The sequence below is a fragment of the Oxyura jamaicensis genome, chromosome 17 (assembly GCF_011077185.1).
Source record: "Oxyura jamaicensis isolate SHBP4307 breed ruddy duck chromosome 17, BPBGC_Ojam_1.0, whole genome shotgun sequence".
Lineage (NCBI taxonomy): Eukaryota > Metazoa > Chordata > Aves > Anseriformes > Anatidae > Oxyura > Oxyura jamaicensis.
In genome coordinates, this window is record NC_048909.1 from 10,626,275 (window position 1) to 10,651,194 (window position 24,920).

Consider the following 24,920-nt stretch of genomic DNA (forward strand, 5'->3'; position numbering starts at 1 on the left):
ACGATGTAACCTGACCCAGTGCATGTGAGCCGTGAGCCCGGTGACACTTGCACAGCTGATTTATGGATGATGTTATAGGGTCTGTTTCTGAAACAGTGAGCAGCCTCATCCATCTGAAAAAGGAAATTTCCTTAATGAGTAGAAAGAAATATTATCAATCTAAATGAGTCTAAGTGAACTAATTACCATTAGATTGTTCTGCTTGCTCTTTTTTTAATTTATTTTTATTATGGGTAAGAGTCCAGTTTAGCTTTCTGTGCAATGAAAATACTTCTCTTAGCAAGACGGTAAGGTGTTTTCAATCACATGTTGGAAAATGCGTGTAGGAACACAGCCGTCTGTTCTTTGGATTGACTGTTTGTAGGCCTGTTTTTCTAATGTTGCTGAGAACCTGTTAATACTGAGGAGCCTTGATAAAGGCATGTTCATGGGGTTAGCATGGATTCCTTTTTACCAATGATTTTGCGCGTATCTGGTCACTTGACTCATGTGAGCTCGCTCATGGGAGTGCTACTTCCATCTGTTGCCATTCTGCGTGTCGGAGTCACCATTCTGGCATTCCAGGTACATCTGGAGAGAACAGGCGTATGTGTTCAGTGTATCGTATGGTCATACATAAGGTATGAATGCATCACAAATGTACCATATGGTTCATAGCTAACTTGAAAGGCAATGTCTGCTGTGTGACTGGTGGAAGCTGTGGGACCAAACTCATCCCGGACAGTCAGCCCTTCCTAAGGGGTCTTTTTTTAATTTGAAAAGTGACTAGAGAATCGATCTGGAAGTAGGAAGCCATAGTTAAGAGACAGTGCTGAATAATTTCTTCATGCCCATGCATGCTTCTTTCTTGCACGTATGAGTACACAGTCTTGTACACATGTTAACTGAATATGCTGCCTGGCTGTTTTGGGGATAAGTGTGTTGGGGATAATATGGTCAGATCTTGATATATGTACTTCCTACAAGCCAAACAGCATTTCCTTGGAGATTGCAGTTAGAAACGGTTTTGAAAATCATGTAGGAATCATGCTTCTTGTAGTTCTGGGTGCAGGCAGAGTTTGAAAATATTTCAATCAATTCTGAACAAAGCTATTCTGACACTGATTCAAATACGCTGCCGTCATGCTGGGTTGACTGGAAGCTACTCAGTAACTCTGTGTTTGTCGCTCGTCTGTTGCAGGGATTTACCTCAGTATGGGCAAAAGCAGTGGCAATCCTATTTTGGGCGAACATTTGATGTTTACACCAAACTCTGGAAGTTCCAACAGCAGCATCGGTAAGAGAATGTTGTAGACAGCCGTTTTCTATGGATTTAAAGGCAATTTTAATCTCTGGTATTACAGTATGCCTAGGGGCCCCAGTTAAGACTGTGATTTCACTGTTATTCAAGCATGAAGGGAGGGAACAGTCACTTCCTGGAGTGCTCACAGTCTAATGAATTGAAATGTTACAGAGTTTTCATTTTATTTTATTTTTGAACAAAACCTTTTGCTCTACTTGAATGCATGTTGCTTTAATATATTGCCAAGGAGTAGCTGGGATGATGGCTTCTGCAGTGCAGAACCCATCTGGAATGGTGTGAAGCGGCTTGCTGCAGTGTGGGCTCCGATTTTTCACACCTTATGTTGGCTGTGTAGTTGAGTGTTCTCCTGGGAAGTGGTGACCTTTTTGTTTTGTGTATTTTGTGCAACATACTTATGTCTAGCTCTTGCAAGTTTTTGCAACGTAAATGGTCCTTGTTCTGGTGTGTGTACGCAGTGCTGTTGGCTCTGTGAGGGACTGCTACTGGGAATGCCACACCAGGAATGAAAGCTGAATTTGGCCCTACAACGGCTCTTTGTCTTGTCTGGTGTGATGTTCTGAGAAGTTCTGGAATGCCTTTTAATCTTTCTTTTCTCTCTTGCGAAATAGACAAGTATTGGACAATCGGTATGGGTTGAAGCGGTGGCAAATTGGGGAAATTGCTTCCAAGATTGGGCAGCTCTATTACCATTATTAGTAAGTAAGCACAGAAAAGGATTTGGTAGGGAAATGCAGTGTTAGTGGCGGTTCCATGCCAGTTATCTGGATACTCAGTCAGGAGCCTGCTGAGGTAGAAATGACTATCAGTTGAGTTGTGATGTCTGTTTGTGAATGAGAACACACTTGGGACTGCATGGGGGTGCTGCAGAGAAAGGCACCTGTGAGCCCGATACGATACTGCTAGAGTCAAACTGATACTGCCTAAGGAGTTATCTCCTCCCTCAGAAGTGTCTTTAAGTCTTCCATGTGTGCTACATTTGACTCTTGTGCAAAAGTGTGATTTACAAGTTTGGGAGTTTAATGCTCCTTTAAATGTGAATTAACCTGTCACCTGTACATGTGGGCACAAGATAGGCAGATCTGATTGTTTTCAGAAATGGAATCCAAGCTCTGCAATCTGTATTCCCAGCATGCACAAAGAATGAGAGTCTGGCTTTCATACAATGTTACTTGAGGAGGGAGTTTTGCCATTGATGCACAAGATGGTTGAGGGGGCAGGAAGGGAGGGTTTGGCATGGATTTTCTTCTGAAGCAGTGAGCTAATCTGATTCTTCCTCTACAGCTTGCGCACTTCAGAAACCAGCTATCTCAATGAAGCTTTCTCCTTCTATTCGGCAATTAGGCAGAGGTCATACTACTCCCAAGTCAACAAAGAAGACAGGTACGTCTGAATGCATGCACTCCTTTTTTTTCTTCCCCAAGGCTAGAATGGTATATGAAAGCAAATAATTTTAGACTGTAGGATCAAAACTGAGATGAAATCAATGTTTTTGGAGGAAGTTTCTTTCAACCCTTTTGCAATGATTAAAAACCTCAGTATAAATACGAGCTTTTCAGGATAACTGGAAGAATATTCAGTTGTGTGGTCCTGGCTAGAAAGCTATTAGCCCAAAGGTTTTTGTCATTTTGAGTCCTGCACAGTGGCAGTGCTGGGACCTAGTATGCTGCACCTGGAAGATAAATCGGTTGGGCTGAAACAGAGGAACCGTTTGTTTCTAATCAGGCATTTTGGGGAGCATCATTTGGTACTGCTGTACAACAGCCCTCTGTAACTAACTGGGACAAGGGCCAAGAGCTTAAGAAGGCATAACATCTTCCTTTAAGACACCGACAAAGGTGTACTCAAAAGAGGGATGTGTTGTGGCAGTGCCAAGACTGACTGGCTGCCAAGAATATAGATATAAATAAGAATAGCTAGAAAACTCAATTCTGGATCCTGGTAATATGTTCTAGAGAGTAAACCTGGGTTCCATTATCAAATCAAAGGTAAAGAAGAAATTATCAGAAGTCATCATCAGGATAATGCAGGTTTAGTTATGGAGTTTCCTGCAAGGTATTCAAGGATCTCTGGACTTCTTTGCACTTCTGTAGTCTTGCAGATTTCTAAAGGTACCTGCGTGCCACAAAAAGATGAAAGTTGCTCTGCTCTGGTGTCTGTTGATCCTATTATCGTCTCTCTTAAAAATCTCTCAATTTCAGTCTGAGTGCTTGAGCAGTTCCAGACAAGGTAGGACTGAGCAAGCATGTTTCTAGATGCTGTCTGGCAATTTTAGAAGTGCTTAGGTAATTACAGGGTATGCTGACTTGCAGGTCTCTTAAGTTGTCCCAGGTGGGTGAACTCTGAGCCAGCTGTGATAATCATCTGATGCATTGGGGTCAGATACTGCCCATGAACTGTCAAAAGGCTTAAAGACAGCTATTATAACTGATTCCCATGCCTCTTCTCATGTAAGGAGCCTGTGAGGAAAGGGGCTTTCTTGAGTTTTGCATCTGTATTCAATTTAAATAAACTGAGCGAGGTACCTGTTGATGTCTACATGAATTCAGTTAGAATTCCTAATTTGCGGTGTGTTTGATCTCTTTCTGATCTTAACCTCCTCCCCTCCCTTACCCTGGCTCCCCAGTTGCCTATCTATATTGTTTTTCAAACTCAAATTTGACTGTGGTGTTTTTGTTGTGTTCAGGCCTGAATTAGTGGTTAAGAAGCTGCGTTACTATGCAAGGTTTATAGTGGTTTGTCTCTTGCTCAACAAAATGGATGTTGTGAAGGACCTTGTAAAGGTATGTTAAAATGGCGTTAAAGGTGATGGGTGGGAGGCTGCTGTTTATTAAAGGCTTTTCTCCTAATTAAGGGATCTATAATATAGTCTATTTCATCTGAAATATCACTCCTTAGATCTATGATGTTTGCTGCTGCTGCAGCATAGCTTTTCATTTCTTTAAATATATTTTGATTGTGCTGTTGGATGCCACAGAAGGAAGGAATAACGTGGATTGATCTATGGAAAGGTGTCAGCATGATGCGAACATTTGGCTAGAGAAAAAAATGAAATATTGATAGAGTTACTGGGAATAAATTGTAAGGTGCATGTTAGTAATCTGAAAGTGTGGGAATCATCCGGTAGCTCTGAATACATCTTCCTTCCTGTACTTCATTTAAGACATTGCTGAAATCTTCCCCAGAAAGTCTTCATGACACTGTATTGCTGTGAATGCCACTGTTTCCTAGTTTGATATTGGGCTTATTTTTTCTTCTTTCCAAACTGCTGTCACGCTGTCCCATGTCTAAGACGCATCCTGAATATATTTTGCACCTTCCAGAGACCCATCAAAATAAAACCTTGCTAAAGGATATAAATGTTACTATGAAATTGGAGAGGCTGAATCTGCATATGCCTCTGCTGTGGGAGTCAAGTACTAACTGCATATAAACTCAAGTTTTTAGGTACAATGAATAAAGTACTGACCAATGTTGGTCATTGCCTTTATGGGATATCTGACATCCAACACAGTGAATATCTTCTGTGAGTCTGACATTTAATAATGGCTCTTAATGTTCCAATGACTTGACAGCGTTGTTTGAACACCAAGTAAAATATTCTGATAGTTACAACTGAGTTTGGGAGGTACCCTTTAGCTACACCAAAGGAACAGTATGCTTCTCCTGACAGCATATGTTTCCCAAACCCCTCTAACAACCTTATGCAAGCAACTTCTGGCATTGACAGTTTTGTGTAGGTTGCATTACTGTCTTTTTGTCTAAGCTTACTTGAACTAGCAGTAGCAGCTAAAAAAGCTATACCATTCACTTTCTCAATGTATGCTTCTATGAATGTAAGCTTAAATTGGAGTCCTCTGTGTCCACAGATTCAGGTAATAACCAGTGATGGAGCTGTGAGTGTGATAGTTACACTTAACTCCAGATATTCTTTGCATCGGGACCTGATGAAAAGACACTTCTCGTTGCCAAAGCTCAGTGCAACATTGGCATTCCGTCTCTTGAAAGAGCACGCTTTGGCTAGCATGTTAGTCACAAGCGTGCTACATATGTTCTTAAGTAAAATGATTTTTTTTCCTTCTTAAAGGCCAGCACAGCTAACCAAATTGTAAAGTTACTGACTGTTAAGTTCTCAGTTTAAGAAGTAACTGAGTCTTTCAACTTTTTACATCAGGAGCTGTCAGATGAAATTGAAGACTACACTCATCGTTTTAATACTGAAGATCAGGTGGAGTGGAACCTGGTTCTTCAGGAAGTGGCAGCTTTTATTGAGGTGAGAAAAGCGGTCTCTCTTAGTTGTCAGTTGTTGAGTGTTTTTTTTGCTGGCGTTTTGACTGTGTTTTAAAGTGTACTTCGATTGTTGGAGTACTGGCCTTTTACGCAGGCAATGCATAAGCTGTTGGAAAATATAATGCAATCATGGCAGTTAATTGATAATTTCTCTTAGCAAAGTTGTAACGTGACCAACTTCTGAAGTTTGTTAAAATAAATGTATTTATTCTATCAAACAAGCCAGCGTTCTACTTTCCTCTTTTTGTACAAGACGTCATTGTGTAGCATGATTATGTATTTAAATATTGCCAGAATAGATGGCAGCATTATCATTGACTGACTCAGTTCCCTTCCTAGTTCCTTCTAGGAAGGGAAGAAGCTGTAAAATAGTGCATGATTTTTCTGTATTCTAGGAATGTGTAGTTTGTTCTGCATCAGTTTGTAAGGTTGTTGATGACATTTGGTTCCTCAGGTGTAGAAAAGCTATAGCATAGGAAGCAGAGTTCGTGTTGTTTGAGGGAATACATTTTTTCTATCTGCTGTACCCTCACGTACTTGTACCACATATTTGCTTTAAGTCTCTAAAAGCTGTCTCTTTTCCAAGTGCTAAGGCATTGCTGTGTGCTTGCATGCAGACATCTGCATGGCAAATTAATTTTAAAAATCTGCCTTGGTTATGAAAGGTTTGTTTTAAGTGGCGAGACCTTCAATCTTCTCTCTAACTGTAAATCTGTACATTCCGTTGAATTCCTTATTTATTCTGGTTGTCTTTTTAGGCAGACCCTGTAATGGTTTTAAATGATGACAACACCATTGTAATCACCTCCAACAGGCTTTCTGAAACCGGAGCTCCATTGCTAGAACAGGGAATGATAGTGGGACAGCTTGCTCTTGCAGATGCACTGATTATTGGGAACTGCAATAACCAGGTAAAAGAGATTGTGAGGCCTTGGGCTTGTATCTTTGGAGTTCAAAGTGCCTCCTCCTGTGACATCCCTTTGGATCATACAATAGGAACTAGAGATTGCAATAAAGTGATCACTGAAATATTTTGGAGGTGATGTTTGCAGTGGCAGCAAACATAAGGGGTTCTCAGAAATGAGACAGCTCAAGTTTTTTTTAGATATTACAGCTGTGGTACTTACCTCATGTTGCTTATTATTCATCATGTCAATAATAGATACAATTGATTTTTCGTATAACAGATCAGTCTTAGTAATGTTCAAGCACAAGGAGCCTGTAGGCTGTTTAGAAAAACCTTGACTCGGGCTTTCATATGATATACCCCAGCTTGTTGCAACTGAAGTTGCAACAGGAAGGGATTTTCAAAAGATACTCAAGGTCTTGTGTTTTACACAATGATGATAATGAAGTTGTGCAAACGTCATGACTTTTCTCTGAGCTCTTTCTTCAGGTAAGCAAGTTGTATCTAAACTACAGTTTGTGTATCTTCCCGATTTTGTCTAGATTCACAGTACATAGCGGGTTCCAGCACTTGATTTGTAAACACCTCAGAAAAGTCTAACTTGTCTGCAAGAGTCTGCAAGACAGTTAACTGGCCTAGAGGACCTTTAAGAAATAGACTTTGCCTTCTGTGAGCTCTTCTAAGATGTTAATGGGTCTTTAGAGATTCAGAGATGATACTGACAGAAAACAGTCTGTCTGGGATGCAGTTGTATCTGTTATCTGGATAATTGCAAAGAAAGAGGCTGTTTAATTTGTGTCTGGCGGAGTAAACCATTTAACTCTTTTTGCAGGTCAAGTTCAGTGAATTAACAATTGATATGTTTCGAATGCTACAAGCACTTGAAAGGGAACCAATGAATTTAGCTTCACAGATGAATAAACCTGGAATGCAAGTGAGTTTCAGTGACAAATCTGACAACAGATCTTAATAGATTTAAAAGAAAAAAAAAGGTGTAGTATTTCTGTACTGTCCCTGTGCAGAACAGGTTATGCAGGTTATGAAGGGTAGCTCAAACCTCTGGAATTTGACCCAAGTAATCAATTTTTGTTGTTGTTTTCTTGGGGAAGCCTTCACTAGCGGGTAAAGTATTGAAAGTGAATATTTGGGCATCATTTCACAAAAGGTTTACACTGGTATAGTTTGAGTACTTCTGAAGGGGTGTGATGGCTATCGTTGTCCATGTACACTCACCCATTGTTTTGTTTTCTCTCTAGCAATCATGCAGCCACACAAGTTCATCAGCTTGCTAATTCATAGGAAGTTTGAATGTCTGTTCCAGAGAAAGCACAAAAAATTCTTTATCTGTAGGCAGAATTAAATAGCTAGACTTTAATTTATTCAGGTAACATGGGGAGTGTTTTTTTTTTCCATTCTTTTCATGGGTTATGCTGCAGAGAATAAGAAAGATCTAGATAAAATGAAGGATAATATAAAGTTCTGGTGCAAGTACTGTGCATCATACTTTACTATGTAGTAGGAAATGCTGCAGAGACAGACCATTTGTATGAAAAATACATTGACGGTGATCATTCTAATAAATATAAATTTTGAGACTTATGAAGATGCTTTGTAAATATATATATATACTATATATATATATTTTTTTCCAACAGGAGTCAACAGAGAAACCAGCCAGGCGGGAAAACCCCCATAAATATCTACTTTATAAACCAACTTTCAGCCAGCTGTATACGTTTTTAGCAGCATCATTTAAGGTTTGTGAAAATGGTCATTTCTGGCTGTCTGCATGCTCAGCCTTTTGCAGAAATTAAAAGTATCTGCTTCCTCATGTGGCCAGTCTGTAGACAGGTGGGAAATAGATTTCTTTTACAGGTCTATATAGGAACCTGGATGTGTTTTGCTTGTTATCCAGTTGAGAAGTTGAAAGGGTCAGGGGGGAGAGGCAGATGTTGCAGACCCTGGGATATTTGGAAACAAAGAATTTCCCTCAGGATCTTGAATTATTTGGGAGTTAGTCTGCATGGATCTTTTGGTTTCCGTTCTGTATCTTGAAAATCCTTTATTTTTTTTTTTTTAATTCCTGCTTGAACCTCTAATGTCAGCTTAAATGTCAATATGGGAAAAAAAATTGTTAATGTATCTCCAGTTTACATTTCTGTCTATGTACTCACCTATTTGAAGGGCTGTATGTAGTGGGGCGAGGTATATACACCTAAGAGTAATAGAATAAAGGGGAAGCTAGAAGCAGAAGTAGCACAATCTTAAATGATGACATTTTTACTAAGGTAATGGTAGTGTATTATAACAAAATTATACATTTTCTCCCTTGCTACTCTTCTATCTGTTTGAATTTCAGGAGCTGCCTGCAAACAGTGTACTGCTGATTTACTTGTCTGCCACGGGCGTGTTCCCATCAGGTCGTTCGGATAGTGAAGGTACAATAAAGGAATGCTCCCTGTCATGAACAGGGCTTGAATTCTCTGTGTGTTCCAGGACAAGTGGCCAAGAAAGATGTCACAAAGCTCCTTTTAAAAGACAAGTCAATTTTACTCTCCTGTCTACTTAGTCAGATAGTCTTTTCTTTGCACAAACAGTAGTTAATTCCATGTATTTTAGTTAGTGTTGATTAACCTGAGACCTTTTCAGGGGACATAGACAGTTTTTGATGCATCTGAAATATTAAAAGCTTCACCAATTTTGAAGACTACATGTCTCTATTGATGCATCCGTGCAAAGTTAATAAAATGGCTAAATGGCACTTTGTGATTCTTTCAAATCTCCAGTACCATGAGAACATATGGTCAGGAAATGGGTGGTAAAAGGGCTGAAGCGCCTGCAGGGATTGTTCTATTTGCGTGTTTGTTAATGTGACAATTCAAGCCCTTCTCATGATTTTTTGACAATTTCCCCTCACCTCATCCTCCTATTCTTTGCAATCTAGCAGAATATTTGGATGCAGCTGCAGTCTAAAAGTTGAAAACTGGTTGGCTGAAGCAAACACAGTCAAAAGATCTGTTGATATAATTTAAGGAAAAAAAATGTTTTTAACATCCTAAATATTGTACACGCCTCATCTGTTTGAGACTTGCATTCCTTTATAAGATGCATGCCTTGTCCATTCTCATGCATGATTTTTGAGCTATCAAAATGTTAAAGGAAAAAAAAAATCTCTGTCAACTTCTGATTGTGGCAGTGATTTTTTTTTTTTTAAATGCTTTTAACATTTTATTTTTTGCTATGACTTGGTGGTGGCTTCTAACTGAACTGTGTTCTTTACAGTATTACATTCACTTCACTGCATGTATTATTTCAGCTTAGTACTTTACCATAGAGCCATCAAGGCTCCTTTTTCTGTAAATCTGCATAGTTAGACTTTAGTTTTTATTAAATGAATCTCATTACAACTGCATTCTTTAATAAGGTAGTGTAGTCTGCAAAGACCAAAAAGTTCTACCTTATTAAAAGGGAGAGCAGCTGCAAGCTGCTCTGTTGATTGCCTGTAAGCAGTTTGACAGGTCACATTAAACATGTGTAACAGTACTAAATTAATGTATGTTCTGCTCCTAATTTTCTATTTTAAGCTTCCCTTAAAATGGAAGGGTGTCTTACATATCCAAGCCTGAAAAAAATGCATTTGGTGGCCAAATACTAGTCTTTCAACTCTGCAAATACATAACAGAATTAGGAAAACCTAATACTGTCTTTTACTAACGTTAATGATGTTTCATAACCATATCAATGGCAGAAAGATTTCTTGTTATTTCTAGTGCTTTTTTTTTTTTTTTTTTTTTTAGGGTTTCGTATTTTTATTACTTTCATCTTTGCACTAAATCAAACAGATAGGTAGGTGCTCAGTTGTATAAGATTAGCAGAATCTTTCTTAAGGTTGCCTTAGGAGCACATGTCCAGGGTGTGTGCATTTAAAAACTGTGAATTCTGTATTTGAAATCTTAAAAATAAATCTTCACTGCAGATTTGAAACCCAGTTAAAATGTTTTTTCCTTTCTAGAAGTATTAAAAGCATATTCATTCTTTGAGCTTTTTCTTCTCCCCTTTCAGACTTCTTACTGCAGATATTATATCCATTCTGAGAGGCAAAAGGGTTTTTGATTGATTTAGCATTAATTTTTGGTCAGATTCTGATTCTAGAATATACTAGCTTACACAGTAATTTAACAGAGGTATTGATTTTCCCGTATGAAACATGTAATGGGTTTTAAACTTTTTGCTATGTAGTATAATGAGAGACAGTATTTGGATCTTTTGTGCTATATTTGTGGATAAATAGTAAATTATAAATTACGAAGTTGCAGTATTTTCTTCTATTTGATAGATGCTGAAACTACTAAAAATGCATACAATTGAGCTAGTAAAGTCTCTACAGCTATAGCAGCTATAGTAGTTTAGATTCACTTAGTTGTCTGGGCTTTTTGGTTGCTTTTTTCCTTTCATATATTCATTAAGTCCATAACAGAGCTGAGTTACCTCTGCTAATTTTAACTTTTTTTTTTGCCATGTGTAGGTCCATATGATTTTGGTGGTGTTCTGACAAATAGTAACCGGGACGTTATAAATGGAGATGCTATCCACAAGCGAAACCAATCTTACAAGGAGATGCACTGGTAAGTCTCATGAATATGACAACTGAGAAGAATTTGTCTTTAGTGGAGAAAAATACATCAAAGCCTCTTCAATTCAAACTCGTCATTGTAGAACATCATAAATATAGATTGGCTTGAATTTCAAGAATTATAAATGAATATGCAATTCTGAATGATGATTTAAGCACTGAAAAGTATTACTGTGACTTAAGGTAAGTTCTTTATTATTGGAAAACTTCAGGTAATGGATGATAAGTTTGCAAGAAGATAAACATCTCTTCTTGGGAAGGAGCTAATAACAAGTCTGGTAGCCCATATTACAGAGAATACCAAATTAATTCTGCAGTTACTTTCTCAGGATACACCTGAAGACCGGGGCAAGAGGAATCTTCGTTCTTTTTATCTGGACGTGGGCAGTTGTGTATCAGAGAAACTTCTGCACTGTCATAGCTTTGTAGCAAATCTAGTGCTCTGTGAAGCATCTCTTTCTCTTTTCAGTCTTCACCCTGGAGATCTCTACCCTTTCACAAGAAAGCCTCTCTTTATCATTGTGGATTCATCAAACAGCGTCGCCTATAAGGTAAGGCTCTTGAAGGCAGCTACTTACATGATAGGATACAGTGTCAACCCCTAGTTAGCTTACGCTTTTAATGGGCTATTTTTTTAAACACTTTGTATTCAGTCTTTCTTTTCTTTTGAGGTTGTGCATGCTAGTCAGGATCTGATCCTATGAATAGGAACAAGAAGGAGAACCACATGAACAGCCGCTCATTGGAAAGTAATAAATCCTCCTGGAGGGAAAAAAGGTTCAAGATTTCCAAGATCTCTGGTGGGAGGTTTATTTTTGTTATATACCAAAGACAAATCTTGGTGCGTGTGCATGGGGGAGGGAGCTAACTAATCTGCTTTTTCTTTTTCCAGTCATCCAGCACTCAGTTGCTTTTAACCAACAGAAACGAGTCAAAGCATTGAGCCTGATCTTTTAAAACACAGGGTGTCTGTGTCTGAAAAGTGTCTCAACCAAGGAAATAACAAGACTCAAATTAGCGTCCAGTGTTACTGTAGAGTGGTATATGCTTGGACAATGAGTCTCCTTCTAGGGGGCTATCGACTTAAAGTAGAATTACTCCATGCCAAATCACCTTTGGGAATCTGCAATTCGGGTAATAAAGAAGCAGGTGTTTTCAATCTCAGTTGCCAGTTGCATCTGGATAGCATTATGACAATTATTTAATTCCTGAATGGGATATTAAGAATATGCTGTATCTGGGGAAAGTGCCACTTCCTTATGTCTTCCTTTTTTATGGCTCCATTATTTGCAATGAGAGAAGTGGATGTTCACAGCTGCATTTCTGAAGAGGAATAGGGACGTCTAGTGGCCAGATGATCTTGTTCTTTGTTCAGTATCCATAGTCTGTGTCATTTGTTTTAAAGGCATGTGCTGGCTAACAAGTTACTAAATTAGTGATCAGTATAATTCAGAATTGTCCAGTATTGAATCATAGAATTTCTACTCAACAGTTTTAAAAATGATCTGGCCCTCTCTGTAGGTTTTTCTCCTTGTTGTATTGTAATGCATTTCAAAGGGCTTTTTAACCACTATTGCATTTAACTTCACTGCACTAGATATCAGCACAGATCTGCTTTTTGTTAATTTTCCTTTCTATTTTAGAATGGTTTCCTTGTCTTTCTGTGAGGATGAGGATTTGGTAGGGATTTATTTTCCTTTGTTCTTTCTTGACATTGATTCTGGTATAACAACAGGGGAAATTGTGTTTGTTTCAGGGGAAAAAGAGAAGCTTGGGTATGGACGTCTTTCCCCCCTTTCTCACTAGTAGATTTGCTGAAAGTGGTCAAGTGGATCAGCTCTGGAAGAGAGAGTAAGGGATTTCTGGAGATCCTTAGTTCTAATACAGCTCTAGACATAGCAGGCTTCTGTGGACAGCTTAGAGCAAAGGATCTTTTTGTGGTCATGGATTCCCACATGCAGATTTGTACCTGTTTTGAGTATAACTGCCACGTTGTTTTCAGTAGAATTCACTTTTTGTACTAAATTTTAAGTTGGTAATTGAATTATCTTTAGATTGCAGGGGTTTTTTTTGTTTGTTTGTTTTGTTTTTGTGGGGGCACACGGTATGTAAAAACTTCAGTCTCCATTTTTTTTACCTTGTTCTGTGGTGAACAGACCATCAGTGGTGTAAAATACCCCAGTGCTCTGTCTGTTAAGCACACAGAACAGCTGCTGTAAGAGAGGTCCTGTAGTTCCTGCCTTTATTAAGGAACACAGAAATGTGAAAGGTTTTGGTATAATTGTGAGGAATCTGAAAACAGAATGAAAAAGAAAAGGCATGGTCCTCTATTTAAAATACATACATATTTAACATTTAAGAACTTGCACTCACCTTCACAGTCAATTGCCATTGCACCTAGACAGATGAGTATGTGGGAATGGGTATAGGGTTTTTGTTTTGTTTCCACCTGAAGGTCAGTGACAGAATTCTCGATCTCAGTACTTCCCAGCCCTTGTAAATTCCTGTCTGTTGTTCTGCATGTGTTTGCATGCTTGGTTTCACGTAGCCAGAATATACTGACAGTGCTGTCCTGCAAACACCCTCTGGGTGTGTTACGAGGTGCTTTGTAGACTCAAGCACTGGCACAGACAGAGAGGTTTTGTGCAATTGTGTGAAAAGTTGAAGTCGGTGTACTGACTTTTTTTCCACATGGCTGCTCTGATCTTTCCTGATAGGACAGCAGCTATCCTGACATTTAAATGTCACTGCTAGCAATACCGGCAGTAACAGCAACTGCTCGCACATCTTTTTCTAAACCCATTTCTGATCTTCTGCATGCATTCTCATTCTCACTGTCTTTCTTGAAGGTTTAAATGGTGATGACTGAAAGTCAGTCTTGCCAGTTTGCCAAATCAGCGGCACTTACTTGAATAGCTTCCTCCCCTATATATTTAGCTGAAAGTGGAAGAGAACTGCAAATCAAGCATATCTACGTAAAGCTTTGAATATTTTTTAAACCTCCATTTAAATATAGATGGCCGTACTTCTGAAGGTTACCACTGTGTATGTGGGTAAAATAATATTTTAAATTCAGTATGTTCTTGTAGCTGTGGTTGTCTAAGATTATGATCAAATCCAAAGGCTTACAGAGCACTGCTCCAGCCATTAAGAATGCAAAGTCTTTGTTGGTGATGATACTCAGTAAAACTTACTTGTGAAATGATCTTTTTGGTGATGACGGGTAGTTCTTTTTTGGAAATAGATGTTTATGAGATGTGGAATGTATTTTTAAAAGCAGCAGTGTTTTTGGAAAACTTAAATACTGAAGTCAAAAAAGTCAATTTTGAACCAAAAAAAAAACACCTTTTTTTGAGTTGTCCATGCACTGAAGGGTAGGTTATTCCTTACCCAAAACTGTTGTTAACATCTACCCTGCAGGGCTGTTTCTTTCCTGTTTACGTTGTGGTCCTACTCTCTAAGTCATGGCTGTAACCTGCTCCTTTTCCTTTGTTGCACATGTGCACACAACTCTTTTCTGTTGAAGTCAGGGGCTAAGGTGGTGGAGAGGGAATCCTGGTGTTTGCTTGGGCTGTGACTAGCCGGTTGTGTCCAGGCAAGACCTGAAACAGGTACCTGGAAGCTTGAGAGTCTTAATCTCCTGGATCTACAGTTTAGATGTAGCGACTGGATATAAGCAATCATCTTCCAGAGAGTTGTGAGTTAGGGTAAACCATGTATTTTCTCCTCCTTGTAGGATGTAGTCATTTTGTTGACTTAACCTCTTATGGGACATTTAGAGTGCAAAATGTTCTCCAATGTTGTCAATGAATAATACCCTTTTTGAGATATGAATGACCCTTGGTTTTGCTGTAGGCAGCATTTAATAGCATTGTTATTTTTACTGAGGGAGTGCATGGGAAATCTACTTTCGTCTCTAGCTGTGTGATACAAGATTGAATTCAACATGTGAATCTGTTAGTGAGTCCTAAGCACGTATGTTGCTTGAGAAGGTGTGACCTGCCAGTGCCTATTCAGTTCAAACTGGCAATGTTGAGTGACTCCTGAAGTTTTAAACTCCTTCTTCAGTTTTAAGAAAGCTGTTGTTGACAAGAGATATGAGAGGTAATACAGAGAGGTTGTCTAAATGAAAGATGTTTGTTTTTTTCCTTAGTAATCATTATTACCAATGAACATACCTCTTAGATACATAGTAGGACTATTACCAGGTAACTTGGTGAAACAAGACACGCTTCTTTTGAGGTTTCTGGAGAAATTTCTGTGCCACAGGACACTTGTGCAGTATTTAAGATGCTGGTCCAGGAAATGGTTATTTTACAATAAGACTTTAGTATAGCAGATGTTAAGGTCATGACCTACTTGTTTTAAAGCAAATGTATTTTAAAACTTTTCTCCATTGATCTCTTCTGTTTCACCAGAAAGAAAAGTGTAAAGAAATCACAAAAGTGTAAAGAAATCACTTTGACTGGATAGTTCAGTTGGTATTGAAGAAAGACAGTAGATCTGTTTTGACCTGAAAACCATTGACTTTTATTTTTATTGCAGAACATTGCTGGGTTTTTGTTTGTTTATTTTTTCAAGTAATGTGTTACTACTGAAAGCTATATTTCTATGAAATAGGTCTGCTATCGATAGCAGTAAAATGAGAGAATTAACTCATTACATATTTAAGGATGTTTATATTCCTTCTGTGCTGTGTTCTAGCAGTAAGTCAATTTGTCAGCCTTACTGTCAATGCTTAACTGCGACAGGCATTAGCGCGTTCTCTGTCATGAATAGTGTTTGCACCCTTGACCTGTTGAATATTCAAGAGCAAGCAGAGTGACAATCAATACTTCAAAATTCTTATCTGTTACAGAATTTCACAAACTTGTTTGGACAACCATTGGTGTGCTTGCTTTCTCCAACAGCATATCCAAAAGCATTACAAGGTATGTGTAGTACATTGCATTTCCTAACAAGTTACACTTGTGTCATTTGTCCATCTCAGACGTGTAGTGTAGATTCTTCAGGAAAAGATATATTTTCATCATTATTTATCCCTTAAATCAGATTAACACTCTTAAAGTAGTATGATAGAACTGACATAAAGTTTATGGCAAATAACTTACTCTAACAACAGACAGCTTCAACAAGTGCTAAAAAGGCAAGGTTGCTCCTACACGAAGACTCAGAATATTGCCTGCTCAGTGTTGGGATTCTAATTATTGTATTACTGTTTATCATTGTTATTATTAGTACTTGGCGTAGTTTTATTAATACTAGAAAGTCGGCGGAGTCAATTAAGGTATCAGCTTTTAAATACCAGATGCAGAGCAAAATCTTCTCAGATCTGGTTCTGATTTTGGAGGGTAAGTTTAGGAAAGCTTGGATTGTTATGGCCTGAGAAGGTGGGTTTATAGTAGAACTAGTCCTGTTACTTAGGTGAAAGTTGAGTAGAAAGTAAATATAATAAGGAATAATAAGGAATAAGGAATTATAATAAGGAATCCCATTTAAACAAACTCTGAAAAACAGAGCTTAATTCTTTATCGAATACCAGATGCTTATATGGTGGTCTCTGACCAGTGAGGAACGTCTTGCTGCAGTCCTGCAGGTGTGGCACACTGCACTAGAGCGCCATGCAGAGACTGCTTAGCTGAACCTGACAGAGCCCCTGTGCCAGTGTGGCATTTTGTCATGCAGGACTGTGTGTCTGTGTCCTGAAGAAGGAGGATTTGCACCAAAGCGAGTTATTAAGCCTTGCTGAGGAAGAAGTGTTTGGGAACACGATCTTCTGAAGTGCATTACCTTTCTTTTTTTGGCTTCTCAGTTTATTGAGCTGAAGCTTGGACCCCTGCATATTGTGTTGAACTGCATAGAATAAATGGACAAGTTATTGTGATGCCTGATAAAAGAGCAACTGTGTAGACTTTGGGGAGGTTGTATAGGTTCAACTGTCTGGTTCTGGGAGTGGAATAAGAATGTCCATGTTTAACTAACAGTTCCTCTTAGGGTTTATAATCAGTATCTTCCATAAGCTGTTTCAGTTACAACTTCTGTTTTCAAGTTGTGTGCACAAAATGATGACGCAGGCTTCCTACCGTTCATGGGAGAATCTCATTTTTCTTGGTGTTAATGCACATCTCCAGTGAGCCTTTATTGCTAGTCATGTGCATCACCTTGAGAACAGATCTTCCACAAAAGCAGAATATGTGTAGCTAACACAAAGGAGTAGTTCTGCTAGAGAATTTAGTGGGTGAGTGACTCCGTTCTGTGGCAGGGACCTCTTTTCTGTTTCGTGTGCCAAATGTATCTCTTTGTCTATTGATTTTTAGATCAGTCTCAGCGGGGTAGCCTCTTCACACTCTTTCTGAACAATCCTTTAATGGCATTCCTATTTGTCTCTGGATTATCAAGCATGCGCAGAGGTTTGTGGGAGAAGTGTCAAGACTACCTTAGAAAAATCAATCGAGATATTGCCCAGCTGCTGACCCACTCCCGCTCCATAGGTACGTGCCTACAGATGTACAACTAAGACTTACTATGCTGCTTGAGGAGATGCTGGTTGTTCTTGCCCAGCCTTTCCATGGGACAGAACAGTGAATAAAAGGAATGCACAAGTATTTGTGGTGGTTTCCTCCAAGTCTTTTGCTGTTTTTAAAGTCTTTCTAAATGGGCTTTTCTTTGTTGCCTTCCTTTGCAGATCAGTCCTTTCTTCAATTTTTTGGGGATGAATTTCTTCGTTTGCTTCTAACAAGATTTATTTTCTGCTCGGCTACTATGAGGATGCACAAAATTTTCCGGGTATGCAGGGATTTCTATCCCTTTGTGAGAGCAACAATTGAGTGCATATAGAACTGCAGGTTGGAAGGGTCTTATGGCTCAGCATATCATCGTGAGCTCAGAAAGACAGCTGATTCTCACATGCTGATGACTTCAGCTTGTATTGAATTTGTGCCTCTGTACCTCTCCAAAGGCATGAAGCCTTTGACTTCCTTCAGTCTTATTTTTCTACATAAGTAGCAGACACCTTCTGATTCACTTATGTCACTCTAAACAGCCTTGTCTAATAGAAAAATTCCTCCTAATAATTCAAGATTATTATTTCTATGCAACTAAAAAGCTGTAAAACAAGAGTATAAGAGGAAGTGGGGAGTAATGGAACTTTATTGCTGGAATGTATTCTAGCACAAATAGAGTTTGAAAGTGTTTGAAGTTTAAGCGAGTAAACTAAACAAGAAGATATTTTCCCTCCCTGTTGGTTAGTACTGTGCCAACAGTGAGGTCCTACTTCTGGATCTCCACCACTTTCTATTTCTAATTGTTGGCATATAAACTGCCTGCTCCATTTTAAACATTAGAAAAAAAAAAGAAAGTCAAAACACAGAAAGGTGCAGTATTCCTCTCATCTAACCGCAGATGTCCAGTAGCTTTCCAAACGTAAGTTATCTACCTTGGCTTCCTTGGTATCAGGGAAAAGTAGGTTATCTGTGAGCGGGGATGGATTCGCCCCCCGTGTCTTAGATACTTGTTTTAGGATGAGATGAATCTCCCAGTGGAGATGCTTACATGTCTACAATTCAAGAAATGATCTCCAGCCGAGTAGGTAAGTATATGTCAAGCCTTTTTCAATTATTATTCTATTTGCAAAGCTTCTTTGAACATATGAATAACCATCTTAGATGAATGGGCATTTGTATTGCAGCTACAACCATCTCTGAGTCAATAGGAAAAGAAAACTAAAAGTAGCTTTATTTCTGCTAGAATCTTTTCCCTCTGTGGCATGCTAAACAGATGAGGGTATCTCTTACATGAAACGGGCCTTTTGCAATCTTCTGAAAGGCTGTAAAAGTAAATGAATGTCTGATTCTCTTTGTTTTCACTGTCATCTAGCAGGAAACACGAAATTATCCAGAATCTTATCCTCAGCTGCCAAGAGATGAAACAGTGGAGAACCCTCACCTCCAAAAGCACATTTTAGAGCTGGCTTCCATACTGGATGTTAGAAATGTTTTCATGGAAAACACTCTCGACGACTATTAAAAGAAACTGTCTTACTGCAAAGGGGTTTCCCTGGCCACAGATTTTGAATGGTGCAGTTTTCTAATGTGAAAATCATAAAAGGAAGTACTTGATTTTATTTTTAAACTTAGGACCATTATTTTAAAAAGTAACAATAAACAGCTGTTAGGTTAGCTGTTCCATACTGTATGGGGTCAATTTTATAAGCAGAAGTTTTCATGTCTTGTAAATGTTAAACTAAAGAATCACTAGAGGTTTATTTGTGGTCTTGTGGATATCAACCACATTTCCAACAGCTGATCCTAAGCATATACGTACTATTGGTTACCTTTAGCCCACGTTTGTGGAAATTCTTTATTTTTATATAAATTTTAAGAAATTGGAAAAAATCAATAAGAAAAAAAAACACACAATATTTTATCCCCAAAGAGTCTGGATTTGAAATGGTAAAGGTGGAACAACACAGTGCAAACCAACAATAGCAATAATACAGAGTCCTTCATAACAAATATATTTTTTCAGTCTTAGGCGAGTAAGTAGACAAAACTGTGGAAGATTAAGTTGTACTCGGAGGCAGCAGGTTTGAAATGAAGTTGTATAGAAATTAATGCTCCCTTTAAATTTGACACACCAATTTATATATAAATTTGTACTGCTGACCAAGAACACAATTTCCACTCTGCCTGGCTGGGTAGGTGGTTAGCAGGTTAGTAAATTAGAAACTAAGAAAGCTAGCCCCCTTTTCTCAATGTAGTAAGGATCATCTTGCCATTTGTATTGCTGCCATGATTTCCTAGGAGAGGGCATTCTTCATTTTGAGATACTAAACAGAAATCTTTAAATTTTCAGCAGGTATGTTACCCTATTTTCTTTGTGTGGATGAAATGTGAGGCTCCCACAGTATTACTAGTCCCTGGTTGGAGTTGAAAGAATGCCCCAAAAAGCACTGAATACAAACAATCCCTTCCTGTCACTCATTTATCAGACCAATCTCTGCTGGATCCCAGTGCCCCAGGAGAGATGCTGGTGCTCCTCTCACAGGTTAAACAAAGCGGGTGCTGCCATAAAGCCCTGTTAGTGTTTTGAGTGCCCATCAGTGCATCTCGGTCCTTTGTTTGAACCAGTAAAACTGGGGGGCTGTAGTTATGTTTGGCAGAACTGTGGGCTCCCTCAGACTTGGTATGTTAAGTACAGTGGCCTCTGCAAAGGCACTTGCTGGAGAAGGCTGTTCTGACTGCTGGGAAAAGTCCTTGCCTGAGTCGTTTGGACTGTACCGCCTTCTTTGCAAAGCTAGAGCACCTCTTGCAACTCCTGGCAGTGAAGGCATGATCAGAGGGAAGGAAATGAAAATATTTTAGTTAAATAAGCCAATGTTCACTGTGCCATATACTAGAAAGGCAGTGAAAGAACAAGTCTGATCAGTTCTTTTAATGTTGAACCCCAGCCAGGCCTCCGTTTTTGTTGGGCAAAAAATGCAGAATTTGGTGACTACCATAGTTACTACAGTAGACCTGTTTGTAGTGCTGTCATGCAAGGTATGATCTACTCAGCTGGCATAGTGCAGGGCAGCAGATCAGCTCTGACTGATGCTCATTCAGCTGAAGAGAGCGCAGTATGGAATAGCAAGAATTGCTGGAGTGTAGGTTGAAGTTTGTATGAGGGTTCTCTGTATCTGGGCTGTAGCTGATGCAACCCATTCTTTAATTTCCCAAGTGTTAAAAAAGAAAAAACGTGTTTGTTCTAAGCAGTCTTGAAGCTATTATGTTGCCCCCACCATCACTTGGTGCTGCTCTTCTTGGACTATGGCAGGACTTTGTTACATGGAATGTGGAGTTTATTTTAAAGAGTGTGTGTTTGTGTGTGCATGTGTATTCTAGGCGTTTGTGTGTATATGTACAATACGCATACATCTACTGGCTGGTGTAAATTGTAAATATGTATATATGTATAGGTACTTGTATATGTATTAAAAAGTATGAAACAGTACAATGTCTATATACAAAATTTATATATACACACATACGCCATTCTGGGTGCATTCCACGAAGTATACCAGATCATTTGTGCTTGTAGTAAAGGTTATTGCTCTTCTGCTGTTGTAATTCTCTGTTTTCATGGACTTGCACTTGGTTCTTGAAGTAATTCAGATCTGATTTCAGGTACAGGAGGCCTCAGTTAGGCAGGGGGAACAAGTACTCCTGTATGTTTGACGGTGATTAGATTCATAGATTCTTAACTGTGAAGCTGATGATCTGCCTTTTCTTCTGGTAGGAGGTCCCCAGATACTAAAACGTGGGATTGTACGTGGAAGCTGAAAATAGTGAAAGCCTTTAATGCAGCAGCAAGGGATAGATACGCATCATCTGTTACCCCGGCTGCTGTTCCTCCTCCAGCAGTGTTCAGCTTGCACGGGAGAGGGGAATTCAGGTTTCCCCAGCTCCACTGCCTTCCAGTCAAATGCTTTTGTTTTGCTTTAGCTTTTGCTTTGATGAAGCTGTTCTCATTTTGGCTCTGTGTATCTGGACAATAGTATGCTAATTGTAAGCATGGGAGTGATGATTCCAGCAGCGTGGGCTGGTGACCCTCTGTGGGATGCTGTTACCTGACTGGGGAAGCCTTGGCAGACTGCGAGTCTTCACTTTAGCTGGGCTGAAGCGAGGAGTCCTTGCTTGTGATCTGGGAGGCTTCTAATCCACTGTGCAGCCCTGAGAAGAGGTTTTGTTTGCTTGTTACCAACATAGATCTAATCAGAGGAGAACGCGCTTTTTTTAAATAAAAAACAAAGCAAAGATGAAGAAGCTAGAATACATGAGGAGAATTTAAGGCTTTGGAAATGAGTTCAGAAGTTGAACTTCTTAACAGCATTGACTGTCCAAGTCAAAAATTCATTCTGGAAGTCCCTCATTCTCTTCTTACCTGCTTGACCCTTGCTTCAGAAGGTTTGCTGCTGACAAGAGTATTCAAAGATGCTGATTTTACTGCTGTTGTGTTAGTAGGAGTACAAAATTGTAAGAAAAAGGCTGATACCTTCTGTCTGCTCTAGCTGTAGATAGGATGAGTATCTGATCTTAGATTTTGAGCCAGCCCCCTCCCTTCTGGCCCAAAACAACTGCTTTCAAGATGAAAATATTGCTATTTTCCCTCCTTGTCTTGTTTGAACTTACTAAGTCATTCTAAACTTGTGCTACTCTGTGCTGTGTGCTGTGGTTGTAGGTACCTTCTCTTTGTATGCTTGTATGTACTGAAGAAAAAATTGGTTTGTGTATCTAGCAGTCCTCACTGGAAGCGAAGGAAAGACTGAAGCATTTTTAAGTGAGAACAGTTCCTTTTCTTCTCAGGCCTAATGCCTTCCCTCTTGTCTCATTAACCCTTTCTTCACATATAACTATATTGCATATGTTAGTGGATAAGATTATGCCACCAAGCAATACTGAACTAAAAGGGTAAATTTTGTATGTAATAATATACTAAGAGAGGAAAATGTGAGCTGTACTGAATGTCTGTGTCGGACTACTTCTGCCTGGCTCCCTACTTACTGCATGTGATACGTTCAAATTAATCCTACTTCCACAGGAGGCACCTCTATTCCTACTCCTCTGTTCAGACTGGCTTTAGAACATCTAGGTTAGTGTTGTTGCCTCCTGTTTTTTCCCTGTTTGACTTCTCAGAATAACAGTGAGAGGGGAAGAGAGGGTCATGAATCTTTACAGCTCTGTGTTTAACTACTCTTGGGATGTCATGTATCATTTTCTCCATGCACAGCTAAATGGAGCACTAGCTTCTGCGGGCTGTGTGCACTGGAGTTGCTCCCTGGAGCGCTTTCTTGAAAAGTTTCAGGACTTGGGGTGATTTGTCAAAACAGTATCTGTAAGGTCGTGACTTATTAAAACTCTCAAGACAGGGAGATGTGCAGAGATGTCTTTTAAAGACCATATGAAATAGATAAGGAAAGGGAATTAGACGTAAGGTAATCATCTTCAAAAGCTACAACTTCAGTAGCTTTGGTCAGGCTTCCCTTCTAAGGATGGAAGTATTGCTCCATCGTTCATCCGCAGGCATGCTGTTGTGAAGTGCCTCCCCCTGCTTTGCCTTCCTCCTTGCGCTGTAACTCCATGCTATGCCTGAAATCTGCTTTTTCCTGAAAGCTAAAAAAAAAAAAAAAAAAAAAAAAAAAAAAAAAAAAAAAAAGCTTGGAATCTGTCTGAACATTTTTTTCCCCTCTCGAGGCTTCTTTTGTAAGATCTTTAGCTACGTTTGATTCCTCAGTAGATGTTCTTACTACAGATCACTAATGATGGCAGAGGCACAGCCCTCGTTTAGTCCTGCCCATTCCAGGCCCAGAGGCTGCTTAGGTGTCGGCAGCTGATCTGTGGTGGCTGCTGCAGTTCCTGTGACTGAGGGAGCTCCGCAGATGGTAACAGTAAGGGAATCCTACCAGCAGGGGAAAAAGCCAAGGTACGGAGCTGGAAGCTCTTCTGTACACCTTGCTGACATGAGCCTGGTGTCAGCCTCAGTGTGAGGGATACTGGTGCAGAGGATGAAGTAGAGAAAATGCATATTCCTGAGATGGCTCTTGCGTTTTCTAGTATCTTTGACTTGTAGAGCAACTTTGTTACTGTGACCGAATCTATTGCAAGTGCTTTCAAATTTGTTTGTCTGCAAATAGAACCAGGAAGAAATACATCAAATTTGTCTGCTTTATATTCAAGAAGGAAAGTAAAGCTACTTTAACACTAAACCATTCCTCTACCAAGACAGAAAAGACTAAGTTTGAGATTTCTGAATTTGACAGATCTTTTGGAAAATCAAGGACTGCCTCTGCATTCTGATTGCTACATTAATGAGCCAGCTGCCCTGGGCATGCATAGATGTTCTCCTAAAGATCCTGGTTTCATGTTTAGAGCAGATTTCAACTGCTGCTTGCTGGTCCAACGGAGTTCTTTAGCTATTGAGATCTTTCTAGATCTATCAGCAGCTCTTTGTTCACAAATAAAAGCCTGGTTTGAATATCTGCCCCCGTGACTTTGCAGATTTCTTTTGGCATATGTTTATTATCACTCCCCAGTTGTAACTGATTTCTTAGGAGCAGGATTCTGCATCGTGCAGCCTAAAAAGCAGAAGTTGCTTTGCCCCAGCCCTGGGCTCAGCCAGGACCAGAAGGTGCGGGTGGCAGGGGGACGTGCAGGGCTCTGCCAAAGCAGGAGGAGCGAGGAGCTGTGCCTCGGCCCGTCCACCCGCAAAGGTAAAAGGAGCGTTTTGCCTCTGAGAATCAGACGATTTGTTACGCAAAGTAATTTTATAGTGAATTGGTTTGAAGTTATTTTACAGCCATGTGCCTGTATATCATATTTTGGTAAAAAAAAAAAAAAATACAGATTATTTTACTTTAAAAATATAACGATATATAAATAAACTTCTTTTGGAGCAAACAGACTTTCTTTGCCAGGGCTCTGTAAATCGCCAAGCACTGTACTACCCCCCGTAGTACCCCCTGTAACACCAGAACCCCTCCTGCCCGTGGTTTCGGTGTGGCTGTGCGGCTGCGGACGCCGCCAGGGAGCAGCCGGGGCTCAGCCCGAGGCGCCCCGCCGCTTCTCCGCCTGCAGCTCGCTCCGCGCCAGCCCGGCAGCCGCTGTCCCCCGCCGGGTTTGCTCTCAAGAAACTGGGGCAAGTGCTTGTGCGTTACCTGGCGGCGGCTGCTGCACCGGGTGCGGGCGGGCAGCGGGGCCGGGGCCGGGCCGGGGCCGAGGGGAGGCCGGGCCCGGCTGTGGGCAGGGGCCGAGCCG

At 39.8% G+C, this 24,920-nt stretch overlaps 2 protein-coding genes across 7 annotated transcripts in view; both read left to right on the top strand.

Moving 5' to 3' along the window:
• Window positions 1-23,281, top strand: part of SCAI (suppressor of cancer cell invasion) — a 30,324-nt gene extending 7,043 nt beyond the window's left edge. Inside the window, exons 3-17 of one of the 6 annotated variants that reach the window (XM_035341468.1) lie at window positions 1,181-1,276; window positions 1,912-1,998; window positions 2,585-2,683; window positions 3,987-4,083; window positions 5,475-5,573; window positions 6,349-6,501; window positions 7,330-7,431; window positions 8,153-8,254; window positions 8,857-8,935; window positions 11,023-11,122; window positions 11,600-11,681; window positions 15,989-16,061; window positions 17,448-17,621; window positions 17,816-17,916; window positions 19,009-23,281. In XM_035341468.1, coding sequence (XP_035197359.1) covers window positions 1,181-1,276; window positions 1,912-1,998; window positions 2,585-2,683; window positions 3,987-4,083; window positions 5,475-5,573; window positions 6,349-6,501; window positions 7,330-7,431; window positions 8,153-8,254; window positions 8,857-8,935; window positions 11,023-11,122; window positions 11,600-11,681; window positions 15,989-16,061; window positions 17,448-17,621; window positions 17,816-17,916; window positions 19,009-19,155 — 1,591 coding nt within the window. In that variant the 3' untranslated portion in view covers window positions 19,156-23,281. Of the gene's footprint in view, window positions 1-1,180; window positions 1,277-1,911; window positions 1,999-2,584; window positions 2,684-3,986; window positions 4,084-5,474; window positions 5,574-6,348; window positions 6,502-7,329; window positions 7,432-8,152; window positions 8,255-8,856; window positions 8,936-11,022; window positions 11,123-11,599; window positions 11,682-11,801; window positions 11,931-12,022; window positions 13,442-15,988; window positions 16,062-17,447; window positions 17,622-17,815; window positions 17,917-19,005 lie in introns of those variants that run through there. The other 5 variants (XM_035341467.1, XM_035341469.1, XR_004754943.1 and 2 more) reach the window with 5 other exon arrangements.
• Window positions 23,282-24,830: 1,549 nt separating this feature from the next.
• The window catches only part of GOLGA1 (golgin A1), a 22,736-nt gene continuing 22,646 nt past the window's right edge, over window positions 24,831-24,920 (top strand). Inside the window, exon 1 of the mRNA XM_035341464.1 lies at window positions 24,831-24,858. The gene's annotated coding sequence lies outside the window, so the exon portion shown is untranslated. The remainder of the gene's footprint in view (window positions 24,859-24,920) is intronic.